This window comes from Notamacropus eugenii, chromosome 6, assembly GCF_028372415.1.
Source record: "Notamacropus eugenii isolate mMacEug1 chromosome 6, mMacEug1.pri_v2, whole genome shotgun sequence".
In the NCBI taxonomy this organism is placed as follows: Eukaryota; Metazoa; Chordata; class Mammalia; order Diprotodontia; family Macropodidae; genus Notamacropus; species Notamacropus eugenii.
In genome coordinates, this window is record NC_092877.1 from 201,381,016 (window position 1) to 201,396,833 (window position 15,818).

Here is a 15,818-nt window from a genome sequence, read left to right on the forward strand (position 1 = left end):
AAAAGTGTTATGACCTGGTAAGAATAGTGTAGGTATTGCTAAAACACGCAACTGGTCAAGTCTGAGGAGGAATGCCAAGAACAACAAAGAGGGCTTTTAATCAATATAAGGAGTGAGGGCAGAATCAGAGAAGGGACAGGATTACTGGTAGGGGTAGACAGAGAAAACTACTTAATTCCTATTTTGATTTCTTGGACCAAAGAGAAAAATGAATGAGTAATCTAAGTTAAAATCCAAGATAAATAAGGAGAAAATAAGTAACTAGTTTCTTTGATGAATTTAAGATACTCCTGGGGACCTGAAAATTAGTGGATGGGATTGTTCAGCCATTGTGGGATGACTTTGAAAGATTATGGAGAACGAGTTCTGAAGAAGAGCAAATGTCATGGTTTTCAAAAATAAAAATGGGAGGAAGGAGGCAAAATGTGCAGATGATGGGTCAAGGAGCTTGACTTCCAGTCATCACAAAAAAATTCTCTTACATGAGATAGCCATCTGGGAAGAGAAAAGATAGGATGGGAAATTTAGGCAATATAAAAACAAAAGATATAAATAAAAAAAATTTTAAATAAGTCTAGGATTGTTCTAGATGCTTATTGAACAGCTAGAAAAATAAGCAATGACAAAGACAGAAAGACTGGATTAATTTTTTGCAAGGATTATTGGGCAGTCACATCAAAAAGAAATACCATAGTTATAGGTCACTTAGGTATCAGCAAAATACCTGACAAACACTATCTTTGGGGACAAGGGATCCCACCAATGTGTGGGATCAGAGTATTAACGAGGTAGATTCTTGTTTGAACAGCATCTCAACATCAAGTGAAGCTGTTTGACTCCTTTATTGGGAATGCTGGAAAGGGGATGTTTGTTCAAATATAAGCTGGACTAGATGGTCTTGAGACCTGGAGTCTGGAAGACTGTCTTCCTGAGTAAAACCCAGCCTCAGACACTTACTAGTTGAGTGACCTTGGGTAAGTCATTTGACCCTGTTTTCCTCATTTTCTTCACCTATAAAAATGAGCTGGAGAAGCAAATGGCAAACCACTACAATATCTTTGCCAAGAAAACTCCAAATATGGTCATGAAGGGTCTGAAACAACTGACCAACAACAGATGGCCTCAGAGATCCAGATAACTTCTGATATTTCATGATTCAGAATTCTAGGGGTCAGAATTCTATTTTACCATGCTGTAAATATCATCTTTTTTTTAATGACATTGTGATGTTAAACAAAGATCTAAATACAAAAGATATTATTTTTTGGGGGTGACAACAGAGGAAAAGAGAGGGCTATATATTTGTTTCTTTTCTTTTAAACGCATGCTCTGGTTTGAAAAGTTGTGGTCCCATCAGCTTCATTTTTTCCTTAGGGAAAACAACACAAAAACCCAATCAGTCTAACAAATCACACCATATAATGCAAATGATCCATTTCTGGTCCCCATACTCTACCAATAAAAATTTACTAACTACATACCCATCATATAGCACAATATGCCCATGAATATACAAGAGTACGACAAAAACTCTAGCTCAGCCTTCAGGAAGCTTAAAGTCTTCCCAAAATACCCTTCATTATTTCTGTAAATTTGGTTTGGGCTGCACATAATAATTCAAAGGTCATCATTCTCAATTATATAGCATATATAATAACATTGCTTTTTCAATAGAATTGTACAAATATATAAACTAATTTTTCCCTCTTTTCACCATCTATCTATACTATACAGATAAAAACACCTACTTTAATTAAAAATTGAAAAGCCTATTAGTTTTAAGTTATAATATTTTATTAAAATAGCATATTCAACCACTGTCAACCAATAATACAATAACTTTTTTTATTTTTCCCAGAGTACGCAGCACAACACAGTAGTGATTTAAAATATCTTTATCCATGATAATCAATGAAAATATCTCCAATTCAAGTGAGCAACTAAAACTAAAACCTTGTAAAATTTCTGAATCCAAAGAAACATAAAGGTTTCAAACAGAATTCTCGTGTATACTCCTGCAAACTCAAGCCCAGTATTTTACTTGCCCGACAATACTGTTAAACTTCTTCTCTTATGCATAGTATAACTATGGGACCCATATTTTATAAATAAAATCGGCATTTTCCATTCCATTTATCTTTCTTTTCAGCTTCACAAAGAAACCAGTAAATAAAACTGTCAGTGACAGTCAACAACAAAGGATCTCACAGCAAGATAAAAAACTTGAAAATACTCAAAGATGTTTCTATTCTATTTGTACATAAAAAGACAGATTTTAAAAAGTGCAAGGCAAGATTTGCAGTTTTTTTGAGTGTGTGGCATGTGTGTGTGTGTGTGTGTGTGTGTGTGTGTGTGTGTGTGTGTATGTGTGTGTGTTGGGGAAGGGTTTAGGCACATCCATTTCCTTAAAGCAAGCTTCAGGATGAAATTCCAGTTTGTTCTTCATGACACCTGTTTAAGTCTTTCTTTAAAAAAAAAAAAAGGAAGAGGAAAAAAATTACATCCTGTCAAAGGTAAAAGAGGGAATTCTGTCCAGAGAAGCAAATCCTTCCTTCAATTGTGTCGTGTTCGGCCTTTTTTTATCCTTGCGGGTTTCGGCTTGGGGATGTATTGATTATTTGCTTGGTACTCAAGTTCTTTACGGAAGTAGTGAATTGCCTTATTTAAGCCTTCTTCCAAAGGGACCTGTTTGGAGAGAGAAAGAGAGGCAAGGTCACATCAATACGGAGTTTCTTGTCTAATGAAATAAATAACTGTGCTTGTCCTCGGGGGTGTGCTGTTGCAGGAAATGCTGGTTTTCAACATGAAACATCTGCTAGAAATGCCCACAGCACCACATACTGGCCACAGGACCAGTGCCAACCCAAGAAAAACAGAATCCCATGCTTGCTCCTTTCAAAATGTGGCTGAATCCAACCACAGGAGGACAGTTTTGCTTTTATATTTCATCCTTGCTTATTTATTATAAGTAAAATTTTACTCTAAAACAAATGTCAAATTCTGAAACATTAACCTACTTTTCTTTTTTCTTTCTCCTTCCTTCTTTTTGCTTCTCTCTAGTAGTGTCTATTCATTATTAAAAAATGAAGAAATACCACTTGGGGAGACACTCAGTTTCAGGGCAAGTCATCTGACTTTCTGAGGACTCCGATTTCTCATCTAGAATATGAGAAGCTGCACCGAATGGCCTCTTGGGTCCCTTCTGCCTCCAGAATGGATTCCATTTCACCATTATTCTAGAACAAGGTCACAGGACGGGTAAAGGAAATGTGAAAATACAGTAAGCACTTTGCTTGTGAGCCACTTTATGTCCCAAGTACCTAGATATGTTTCAGATTAAACTGGACGAGCTACTTTCACCTACTGTGGTTGAAGGGACAGAATACTGAAAAAATGACCAAAAATGGCACAATATAAAATAATCTTAACCTCACTGTTAATTGTCAGCTCACTTTAAATAACAGTAACAGTTGAGCTTTCACTTATGAACATGGAGGGTAAAATGGAAGCAGCCTAAGCCCCAAAGCTTCTCTTGGCATAGATCCCTTCCAAATTTCTACAAGATAAGAAATCTTGAGAAAAGTGACCTGAATAGTTGGATGGGTCCTTGGAATCACAGTATCACAGCCTGAGATTTAGAGGGGCAAGGAACCTCAGCGACCATCTAGTCTGACCTCATTGACTTATAGATAAGAAAACTGAGGCCTAGAAATGTTAAATGACTTGCCAAATTCAGAGGGGTAAAGACCAGAAGCAGGATTTGAATACAAGTTCTCTGACTCCATATTCAGTACTCTTTCCACTGTACTACAGAGCCTTCAATTAGAAATACCCAATTTCCCCTCTAGTCTTTAAAACATGTAATGTCTAAATTTATTACTTCACGTAATGGGATTTTTGTTTTGTTTCATGACAGGAACAGGGAGACTAGAACTTCTGACTGGTGGGGGATGGATTCTCTCTCTACAAATGCAGACTGGCAATAGGTCTGTGGAACTTAGTCTCAGGAAATCGATTAGGGAACCAAGATGTTAGGCAATTTTGCCACAACCATGCCATGTCACCAAAAACGAGTCACAGTAAGGACCTGAACCCAGTTCCTTTTGATTCCAAGGCCAGCCCTTTCCACTATGGCATGCTTCCTCTTATGTGATAGATGTGTTACCAAAACGTTGTAAATAAATTACAACTGAACCAAATCTTACAGGCACTAGAAAAGCTTGCCATTTAAAAAGGGAACCGCAGAGAAAATCTTTTGGGGGGGGAGGGGGGAAGAATCCTTTTGTAAGGTAAGAAGTCATCCTAGAATGTTTTCCTGTAATGCAAATATTTTGCAAGGAAAAGGAAAAAGGGAAAAGGGGGGAAAGGGAATGGAGAAAAGCATATTTTTAATTGTTAAAAATGGGAATGGAAGTAGCAGCTACACTATGTGATGATCAGTTATGACTGATTTAGCTCTTGTCACTACAATGATCCGAGACAATTCCAAAAGACTCATGATGGAAAATACTATCCACATCCAGAAAAAAGAACTAATTAATGGAGTCTGAATGCAGATCGAAGCACATTATTTTTATTTCTTTTTCTTCCATGAATTTTTTTTCCTTTTGTTCTATTTCTTCTTTCATAATATGGTGGAAATATGTTTGACAGGATTGCATATGTATATTCCACATCAGATTGCTGTCTGTCTTAGAGAAATGGGAGGGGAGGGAAGGAGAAAAATTTGGAACTCAAGAATCTTACAACACACAACCAGGAATGTAAGCCATTAGACAGAAGTAAAACTTTTGGAAATCTGAAATTCATTTTAGAGTAGGATTTTACTTGCAACATGGTAAGGATAATCTATAGATGTCTCCCTCCTCCATAAGTGACCTCGGCAGTTGGGGTCAGGATAGACCAGTGACTTAGAGCAACAACAAGGATATCCCTATCATCCCCACCACCAGCCTCTCACCCCAAAGTTGCCAACATTACATGCTTCCAAAGGACATGGCAACTTCCTTCCAACTTGCAGTAACAAACTTAGGAGTTCACAGCAAGGGACAATTATCTTCTGTGAATTGTGTGTGTTCGTCCTTTGTTGCCGAAGAAGACCATGCCATCAGAGAAATGATGACATGACTTCCAGTTGACTTCGTTTTTTTGAGTGAGGGAGGGCTGTACAGGTCACCAGTCTCACTTTTCCTCCAGATCCATCTGAATCCAGTGACTAGATATTCATCAGGATGAATAACTGCCTAGGTGGTGCAATGGACTAAGCACCAGTACAGGAGTCAGGAGGACCTGAGCTCAAATCTCACCTCAGACACTTGACACTCACTAGCTGTGTGACCTTGGGCAAATCACTTAATCCCAACTGCATCATCCTGGGTCATCTCCAGTCATCCTGATGAATATCTGGTCACTGGATTCAGATGGCTCTGGAGGAGAAGTGAGGCTGGTGACCTGCACAATCCTCCCTCACTCAAAAAAACAGTCAAGTGCAAGTCATGTTTTCTGCAGATTAGTTAAAACCTCAAAGCTTAAGAATTTTTTCCTCCCTAGGGCTTACGAACTTGCTATCTCTCTGATTCATAGATAATAAATAAGCTATGCAGTCTTACAGGTAAACTTTCATTGCATCCAAGAAAAAGCACAGACCAAGTTAAATGGAGGCATTCTGCTTCACTAGAAATTCTAAACATGGACCTAAAAAAGCAACAGGAGCAAAGGTCAGTATGAGTCCATAAGCTCCAAACAGGTCTCTGGTCAAGATGTCTGCCTAGGGGGAGTACAACTGTGTGCTCCCCCTGCACTGCATTCAGCCCAGGAAGGACCATCAAAGTTATTTCCTTGGTAACAGAAAACAATTTTCAAATGATGCATGAAAAGTCATTTAATGGTGCAAGGAAAACTCCACCCCTTCTTCCGCTCTGCCTGTCCAGGCCTTGCCTGAATCCAGCTGGTATGGCTCTTCCATTGGTGGATGGAACACACAGAAAGGGAGGGGTGTGGGGAAGGTCACGTACAACAGAGAAACTCATTTCTCCAGGGGATACCACCCCTCCTTCAGCTTCACTTACCACAGGCTCCCACCCCAGCATTAGCTTGGCCTTTTGGATATCTGGCTTTCTTCTCTGTGGGTCATCTTGGGCTTCTGAGAGAAACTGAATTTCACTACCGCTACCTGTTTAAAGATCAAAACCAAAACGTAACCAGAGACATAAAGAGAAGAAATCATTGTAATGTGATGTGGGACAATTTAAAAATGAAACATATAAAAGTTCAAATCCTGCCTCAGAGTTATGGGCCCAGACAATTAGAGGGTCTTTGGGGTGAAGACTGGGAGTCCATATCACGTCCAGGCTGGAAGTATAGTCGGTAGCTTTGATTTGCTCTGTTTTCTGACTTGCAACTCTTCACCCCTCCTTAGGCAGCCCAACCTCCCTTCCTGTCCCCCCACCATACTGGTGCAGGACTAGGTACAGACAGCTGAGTAGTTTAGTCTGTCTCAGTTTAGAACTCTCATGCACAAGCCACCCAATAGCCCAGCCTCCCAGCAGCAAGTTTTACGGTGTCCCTTGATCAGCAGAAATATGTTTTCTTAAACCATTTGGTCACATTAGAAAAGGGTCATTTCCCCCTCCTCCCAGGGCTTAGAAAATTAGGGCCCCATTTTTATGTGACAATAGCCTCTCATTTCTATGAGGCTTTAAGACATACAAGGGCTGCTAATTGGTGCAGCAGATAGAGTACCAGAGAGCCAAGCGTGGAGTCAGGAAAACGTGAGTTCCAATACAGCCTTGGATAGTTACTAGCTATGTGACCCTGGCAAGTCATTTAACCCTAACCCTATCTGCCTCAGTTTTCTCAGCTGTAAAATGAACTGGAGAAGGAAATGGCAGACCACTCCAGTGTCTTTGCCAGGAATAACTCAAATGGAGTCCTGAAAAGTCATTCACAACCGAAATGACAGCAACAAACAGGAGACATACAAAGCTCTTTCCTTATGCCACCAACGGATAAGATGTTTTCCCATTTTACAGGTGAAGTAATTGGGCATCACACAGGGTAAGGCAGCACTGTGGACAGACTGCTGAATTTGGAATATGCACAAAGCATTTTGCCAACCTTTAAGTGTCACATATATGCTAACTATCACCTCATCATCATCATCATTGTTGTTTACGAGTAAAAATAATTATCCCAGAAACATGATTTCATTGGTGGAGGAAAAATTCCCAGGGAGGAATCTCCTTCTACTAATGCTGAACTTTGCAATTTATAGTCTGTGAAAATCACCAAGGGCACCAAGGCTAAATGAGTGGCTCAGAGTCACCAGTCAGTGTGGGTCAGAGGCAGGGCTAGAACTCTTTTGAAACCAGATCTCTGTCCTCTATACTAAGCCATTTCTTTCTACCCACAGCATCCAGAATTCCTACATAATTTCCCATCAAACTAAACCCAATCCTTCTGTAGCATCTGTGATGAAAAGTTTTTCTGTTTTGGTGGTTGTTGTTCAGTCATGTCTCACTCTTTGTGACCCCATTTGGTATTTTCTTGGCAGAGATACCAGCGTGGTTTGCCATTTCCTTCTGCAGTACATTTTGCAAATGAGGAAACTGAGGCAGACAGGTTTCAGTGACTTGCCCAGGTTCACACAGCTAGTAAATGTCTGAGGCTGAACTGAAGTCTTCTTGGCTCGAGGCCCATCATTCTTGTCCATTGTGCCATGGCCTAATAAATTCTGTTCCGCTTGCATACCCTAGGATCACCACTTTGTTCCAATGAGGTAATGGAATTGAACCCTAGTGGAGGAAGTAATTTAAATAACAACCTCTTATAAGTGAAATGAAGGTTGTTATGAATACTGCTATTGGTCAGATAACCATACTGTCACTGTGACACCAACTTTTCAGTCACTCAGGTTATTACCTAAGTCTGTAAGTTGTAGGACCAGTACTAATCTTCATTGGTAGAGTAATTTCCTCACCTGGCCCTCCTGACACTGAAATTGAAATTTCGGCCCTCTTAAAAATATGGAAATAAAACTTATTTCTGTTACACACTAAAGTCTAATTCCAGTGCCTACTTGTGGCATGGAGACAAGACCCAGGCGTCATTGGACCACAGATTTATATTTGGAAGAGACCTTAGAAGACACTGAGTCCTACCTCATATTTTATGGATGAGAGAACTGAGGCAGAGAGGTTAAGTGACAGGCTAAGCGTCATACATACATACATACTTCATGTATCTGAGAAGGGATACTTACAAATGGCGAAAAACTGCTATTTTATGTAATTCTGATACTGCAACAATTGAGTAAGGATTCAGAAAATGGAGTCAAAAGAGGTGGGTCCAAAACCCATCCCTGTTATTTATTACCCATGTGACCTTGGGCATGTCACTAGACTTCTCTGGGCCTCAATTTCTTTATTTGTAAAATGAAGGGATTAGATTAGATGCCTCTAAGTTCTCTCCTAGCTCTAAATCTTTGGTCCTATGATAATTAAAAAAAAAAGACTCCTTGCTGGATGCTGGGGTGGGAGGGAACACAATTAACTGAGGGATCAGAGAATACATGGCAATGGAGTGAACCAGGTAAACTGAGTCCCAGAGCTCAGGACCTGTTCTTCTCAGAATGGACAATGAGGAAAAAATTAGAGGCATTCCTTAGATCAGAAATCAGAATTCCAAAATGGTTCACAGGTCAGATTCAGCACCAAAGTTTTAAAGCCTTGCTGCTGACAGATATGTATAATAAAGAGAGGTATTCAGAGGAGGTGGATGGACAACACTGACCTTTGTTTTAAACTTAGACCAGACCTGAACAACTTGGCAGTGGAAAGGGACCAAAATTAAATAGTCAAAACTTCTTTGGGCCACAGATAGGTTTTTAGTGGCTCACTTTCCAAGTAAAAGAATGATTAAACTACTATGCAAATAAGCCATATTTAAAAAGGGGGAAATTTCAATTGATATCAATTAATTACACTTATTACTTAAGATTTTTACTTATCATGAAATTGCACCTCTCAGACTAGAGACAGATTAAGATGGTTGGTTGCTGAGTATCACATGACAAGCAGGAGAGAGTGCACAGTAGCAACCCATCTCTCAAGTTACACGATGGCACAATAGTGACTAGTGGAAGGCCTGGACAAAGCACTCATTACATCTTTACTTTCTTTTACAGTCTCTATATTTTTCCTGGGCCACCTGAAACCCTTTGGCAGGCCATTATGTTGTGCAGGCCAGTCTTAAATCATCTTTGGTTTCAAGTCAAATTCATTTGTAGCTAAACCACAGGACCTCAGGAATATCTATGAGGGGATAATAAGAGGTGACTCTACAATACAGTTTGATCTCAGCAAAGCCTAATTATTTCAGTGCCATACTCTGTTCAAGAGAAATCTTTAGTCTCCATTTATATATGGATATAGTCCTAGTCCTAGGAAAAAAGATTCCAGGGATTCCAGTGATGGGTCCTCAGAAAAGGAATTACTCAGGGCTGGGACTAAGCTCATCATGTTTATAGGAGACAGATTGCTTGGGCCTGAACTGAGTCTGGAATCAGACAAAGCTCTGGGTCACCGTGGGGTGCAACTGGCTGACTTATTATCTCCTGCCCTGATTTCTACATTGGCTCTTACAATTTCACAGGAAAGCTAATCAGAATTGTAAATAGTACTTAGAACTGGTTGATGTGTTCTACACCAAATAATACAAATTTTATGCGACTCTCTTTCACCCTCTGAAATTCCATTCTCACCCAGCAAAGGCTCCTCGAACAAATCATTTTCACCTACACAGAATGACCTACCTTTGGGGAACAAAAAGGATCTAACACAAGAATAAGCCCACAATTACAATCCCAAACAAAAGCAAAGACACCCTTTCTCCTGCTGTTATTTAATTAAAGCATCAGAAGACAAACGTCTCTGATAAAAGTACTGCTTTTATCCAACTCAATTAGCTTATATTAATTACACATTTGCTAATCAAGGCATTAACCACTGATAGGAAACATTCATGCTGAAGTTCACCCGTGAAATGACTTATCCTACTTACCAACAAGGTTTTTAATTAACTGAGCAAATTCTAGAATTGTGTGTTCTTCTGGGTTCCCCTAAGGAAGAAATGGTTACTGGTTATGAGAGTAATTAAGTAATCACATTAATCTTCTGTAAGATGTTTATAGGCTCACCGACAGCAGAAAAGACAACAGGCTTTCTACAACATACATATGTTTATTTCACCAGTTGCAATTTTCATTCAGGGTTGTTAACACATCAAAATCATGTTTACTGAATCTGGCAAGATAATACATTGTATCAACTTACTACCCCTTCTGAGTACGATAGCAGCTACCACGGTATATAGGTGGCTCAGAGATATAGCGCTGAGCCTGGAGTCTGAAAGCCCTGAGTTCAAGTGCAGCCTCAGATACTTACTGTCTGACCACAACAAGTCATTTCACCTGTCTGCCTCAGTTTCATCAATTGTAAAATAAAGGTAATAATAGCACCTAACTCCCAGATTTGTTGTGAAGGTCAAATGAGATAGTACTTATAAAGTACTAGGCACAGGGTAGTCACTAATAAATACTTATTCCTTTCCTTTCTCCTTTGCTATAAAAAATAATTCTGATGGGCTAAATAAGAGCAGGGACAGAAATGCTGAAGGACAAGAAAAGCTTACTGCTTTAATTATTATATCTAGTGTGAAACACACTAGATATAGAAGTCCACATAAAAGACAATTAGAAATCTACACTGATCAAGATGTGGAGATTATTTGGTAAGTAGCATCTCTCCCAATAAAAAAATAGAACCCTGAAGACTGTATTTAATAATGAAAAGAGAAGAAAAAGTCATACCCACTTTCCTCTCCTGGTTTGAAATGGAGTCTCTAAATATGATAGGTTAACTTAATATCTTTCAGGGTAGCAAGCTGAATCATTCTATCTTTTTGTTAAATCTGAGAAAATAAATTTTTAAGTAATTTAAGTAGTAATTTCTCTGATTTTCCTGAAGGATATTTTGATGAATTTTAACTGTAACTTATGGCTTTATTTTGATAATAATAGTAATTAAAAAAAAAACAAACCAAGGATTGCAGAGAAAACAGGCTTTCACATGACCATGGATGTTCAGTTGGAAGGGATGTCAACAGACCAGCTAGTCTAACCCTCTTACTTTGCATAGAAGGAAGCTGCTGTTGTTGTTCAGTAGTTTCTGACTCTTTGTGATCCCATTTTCTTGGCAAAGATACTGAAGTGGTTTCCTATTTCCTTCTCCAGGTCATTTTATAGATAAGGAAAATGAAGCAAATAAGATTAAGTGACTTGCCCAGGCTCACACAGCTAGTAAGTATCTGAGGCTGGATCTGTACCCAGAAAGAGGAATCTTCCTGACTCCAGGCATAACACTCTGTCCACTGCATCACCTAACTGTCCTAAGGAAACTGAGGCCCCAGCAAACTAAAGGACTTGCCCAAAATGTAGCAAGTATCAGAGGTGGTATGTGAACCCAGGTCTTCTGATACCCCAGCCAATGTTCTTTTTACCGAACACAGATGTTCTACAGGTGGAAAGAAGGCTGTTTTCCAGTTATATTATAATCACTCTCACCAGTGAGATATTCTCTTTGAAAAAGCTCCTTCTTCCATGTTATCATTCAGGGATATTTACACAAGGGACATTCATGCATTAAACCAGGAACACACAAATTTATGCATGTAATTTCCATAAATTACAGGCATTACCAAAAAGCTCTTTTTAATAGTGCCTGATTACGCATGCTGCTGCACAAACTGAATAGGCCAGGTAGTCTTACTTAGGAGTTCCAGGTTTCTTCATTATGGTCTTTAGTAAAACATCTTTGTAGAAATTTTTTGCTTGTAAAACTTGCTTACTCAGTGCATCTTCTCCAAACAAAAATCATTTAGGTCCCAACAGATTTTTTGATGGAAAAGGTAGACCTTACAACCCAGAGCTTACAAAGACCTTTGCCAGAAAGTCAATCTCCTGCTAACCAGTGAGGAACAACGAAGGGGAAGAAAAAGAACTTACCAAGTTGACAGGACTACTAACATTGCTATTCATTAAGGCCACAAGTCCATTTACTAGATCACTGCAAAAGAAGGAAAGATCATATTATCTTTTTCCTCAAAATAAATGATTATTGAATACACTTTACAAGTTCCAAAACAATTTTTCAAGCCCTCCCTTCCCCCTCAAAAGAAAATAAATTGGAAAATGAGGAATGTAAAGAAAAAAAATAAATCTTGCAATTAAGATGGATGTTCACACAAGTAAGTCCCTATATTCCTAATGAAGACCCATGTCTGCTGTGTCCCCCAACATCTGGCTCCCATGGACACTGATGAGCATTACTTTTTCCCCAGATGAATGTTATTATGAAATAAAAGCCCACTGTGATGGAAGAACTGTGCAAAGCATGAAGGTCCCCACACTGGCATGTTACAAAGACAAATTGAACAATACTGGTTATTGAAATATGATTATGACTTGTTCTCCAACACTCCAGCCTCCTCCCTCTCCCCAACCAACAATCTTAAGACATCCACGCAAAAAGGTCAGGGAATTGCAAATGTTTCAGATGGATTGTGATTGACTGGTCCATGAAAAGTGAAGAGAAGTAAGCAAATTTCCGCTTACCAAGAATTGGTTCTTATTTTCAGAAGCTTTAAAGTGTGGCTCTGTTAAAAAAAAGTTACTCTGTAAAAATGACACCTCAGCACTACACAAAGACACTCCCCTTGTTCCTTTTTGAGAGGCAGCATGTCCCTAGAGAAAAGCTCTCAGTTCTACATGGGAGGTTTGACTGATGCAAATTTTAAAATATTTCAATCTTCCTCTGTGCATTGTTACCACTGAGGAGCAGGGCATTATGGGTCATGTTACAGGTTTTTTTTTTTTTTTTTTTAAAATAAAGTAATTGTACAAAGCAAAGACAATGTTCAACAGTCTTGCTTTTCTCTTAAACAAAGAAACCTCTTTGGGGGCTATTTTGGCAAGCTTTTCAATTTTCCATTTACAACCAATGGGCATATTTACACTAACATGCTCAAATCATTCTTTTCTCACAAATCAAGCACTCATGCCAATAACTGCCAGCCATTTGATTATTTCTCCATTGTAGAGAAACTGACCAAAAAAAGTCACTTCATCACTATGGCAGTGAATCATTGCATCATGGTACCATCATAACATTCTTGGTAATGGATATATTTTCTTGTAGCAAAGTGGCCTGAAAAGATTCACAGTTTCAGACATTAAAAGCTGCCATTCATTACTATTTATTACTACTAATTAGCCTGAAACTAAGAGAGGGAGGAGAGTGGGGACGAAAGTTATTCAAATTATTATTAAATTATAAGGCTAAAAGAATTCTGATCACCATGCTTTGAATGACAGATCATTTAGAACATAAACTGGCAACTTTTAAGGTCAAACCCGCACAGATCACACTTACATTTAACCTAAAGTTCTATATCAAGTGTCATTTTGACAAAGTGACTTTTTTTTTTTTTTACATAACATGGCTTTAATGCATATGGACATAAACTGACCATGACAATATCAACCACAGCAATGATAAAATGTCAATGGTAATGATTATTTGAATTATTAGATGAATAGATTATCATTATTATTATTAGAATACTTAGATGACACATCTTTGGAAAACAAGTCAATTCTGCATTATAATGACTAGGTAACATCATCCCCAAAAGTCAGAAATAGTAAATTGTAAGAATGAGACACTGTTGGTTAGAGGTTTTTTCAGTTTCTACATATTTTTTTCTCGTGTAATAAACACACTCAATCCTAATTGCAATATAAAATATGAGAAGTATGGATAGTATGGTTGATAAAGGGTTGGTCTAAATGTCATAAAGACTTAGATTTAAGTCCTTCCTCTGACATTTACTAGCCATGTGGCCCCAGGAAAGTCACTTAACCTTCTCAAATCTCTATAGTTGAAATTTAAAGGAAAATCTCTGTAGCTTTAAGTTAAAGAAAGGAGTTTCCTCTCAGGAAGTGCCCTATACTGATAAAATTATGGAACATCCAAAGAAAAGAATGCCCTGATATATAAAGCCTTCTAAAAGATGAAGCTTGGCAAAATAGAAAGCAAAATGGACTTGGAATGAGGAAGACGAAGGTTAAGACAGGTTCAGGTACCATCTCTGACTAGCTGTAACCCTGAATAAAAGCCTCACATAGGTTTCCTCATTTGTAAAAGAGATATAATACCCACAATACCTCTATAAAAGATTGTTGTGAAGACCCAAAGGGATAATATAAAGCACTGTGCAAATGTTAAAGTGCTATATGAAAATACTAGCTATTATTATTATTTTCAGAGTCTAGTTGGCCCAGGAGAGAGAGTAATAGATTTAAAGTCAGGAAGTATAAGACTGGAATCTCATCTCTGACACTTATTAGCTGTGTGATGATGATGGACTACAGGGAAGCCACTTAATGTCTCTAAGTCTCAATTTCCTTATCTACAAAATGGGATAATAATATCTGCAAGTATTTATTTTAGAGGCTTGTTGTGAGACTCCAAGAAGAATATATGTAAAGGGCTTTATATGTTTTAAAACAGTATATAAATTTCATCTGTTATTATTACATTGGGTAAGTCTCATCCTGGGGGAGGGGGCATTTAAAACTTTTATTTCTTTGCTTACTTGAGGTAGTTAGCTATTTATTTATTGTAAGATGTGAATGGATTTTTTTATATAGCTCTTTTTCAGTCTGTGATAATTTGGTCAGGACTGGAGGTCATTTAGGGAAAAAGGATTCATGAAGTAAATGAACATGTATAACATTTCTGTGAGAACTTAAAATGAATGATCCCCTAATGCTAAATATTTATATCTATAACAATATATTGATTAAAGCTATAATACAGAAAGGCAAACTCAAGATGAAGTAACCCGAAAAGCAGTGGTATACTTTACTATCTTGGCTAGAGGTAGTATGTTCTAGAGGAAAGAACACTGGACTTAGGGTAAGATGAGCCATGAATTTTGAATCCTGCTTCTTTAACCTCAGTTGCTGTAAGATCATGGACAAGTCAACCTTTCTGAGCTGTAGTTTATCTGTGTATAAAACAGATAACATATCTGCAATTCCAGCTTAACAAGTTTGAAGTTAGGAGTCAATAATAAAGAATATAAATGCCAGTTACATAAAAGTCAGTTATATTTATAGAAATAGTCAGAGACAGGACCTAAACCCACTTATCCTGCCTAGAAGTCAGCTCTCCATCCACCACGGCTCACACAGCATTATTGAGATCACTACCACTCATCTTATTAATTGAGTTCCAATAGAAACAATCCTAGGAAAGTTAAAATAAATAGGAAAGTAAATAGGAATGAGCACTTGACTACATGTCAGTCACTGTGCTAAACGTTAGAAATAAAAAAAAAAAAAAAAAAAGCTAAAAAATGAAACAAAACTTGACCTGCACTGGTGAAGGGAGTTTCCTCATCAGAAATTAACTATATCAGATAAATCATAGATCAGGTCCAAAATATGAAAGCAGAAACAGCAAAGCTTAACAGATTGAATACATAAGCTCATGTTCTGTACACTCAAAAATAACAACACTGTCATCATCATGTGAACAAATCCTGAGCCTAGGTTTCTCTTTCTGGTAAAATGGGTGTTATACAGACAGGGTAGCTGTGAGAAAAGCATTTATAAATTGTAAAATGAGTGAACATCAGAATGTCTTCATTCAACCAGGAAAGATACTGAGTAACATTATATTAGCATTTAGATGAAA

General features: G+C 38.0%; 1 protein-coding gene across 6 annotated transcripts in view; it reads right to left on the reverse strand.

Annotated features, from left to right (window-relative positions):
- Window positions 1-1,776: 1,776 nt before the first annotated feature.
- Window positions 1,777-15,818, reverse strand: part of UXS1 (UDP-glucuronate decarboxylase 1) — a 141,909-nt gene continuing 127,867 nt past the window's right edge. For all 6 annotated transcript variants that reach the window (XM_072621780.1, XM_072621778.1, XM_072621779.1 and 3 more), the window contains 4 exons: window positions 12,062-12,122; window positions 10,060-10,117; window positions 6,069-6,172; window positions 1,777-2,685 (listed from right to left, as the gene is read on the reverse strand). In XM_072621780.1, the coding sequence (XP_072477881.1) occupies window positions 2,554-2,685; window positions 6,069-6,172; window positions 10,060-10,117; window positions 12,062-12,122 (355 nt within the window). In that variant the 3' untranslated portion in view covers window positions 1,777-2,553. The remainder of the gene's footprint in view (window positions 2,686-6,068; window positions 6,173-10,059; window positions 10,118-12,061; window positions 12,123-15,818) is intronic.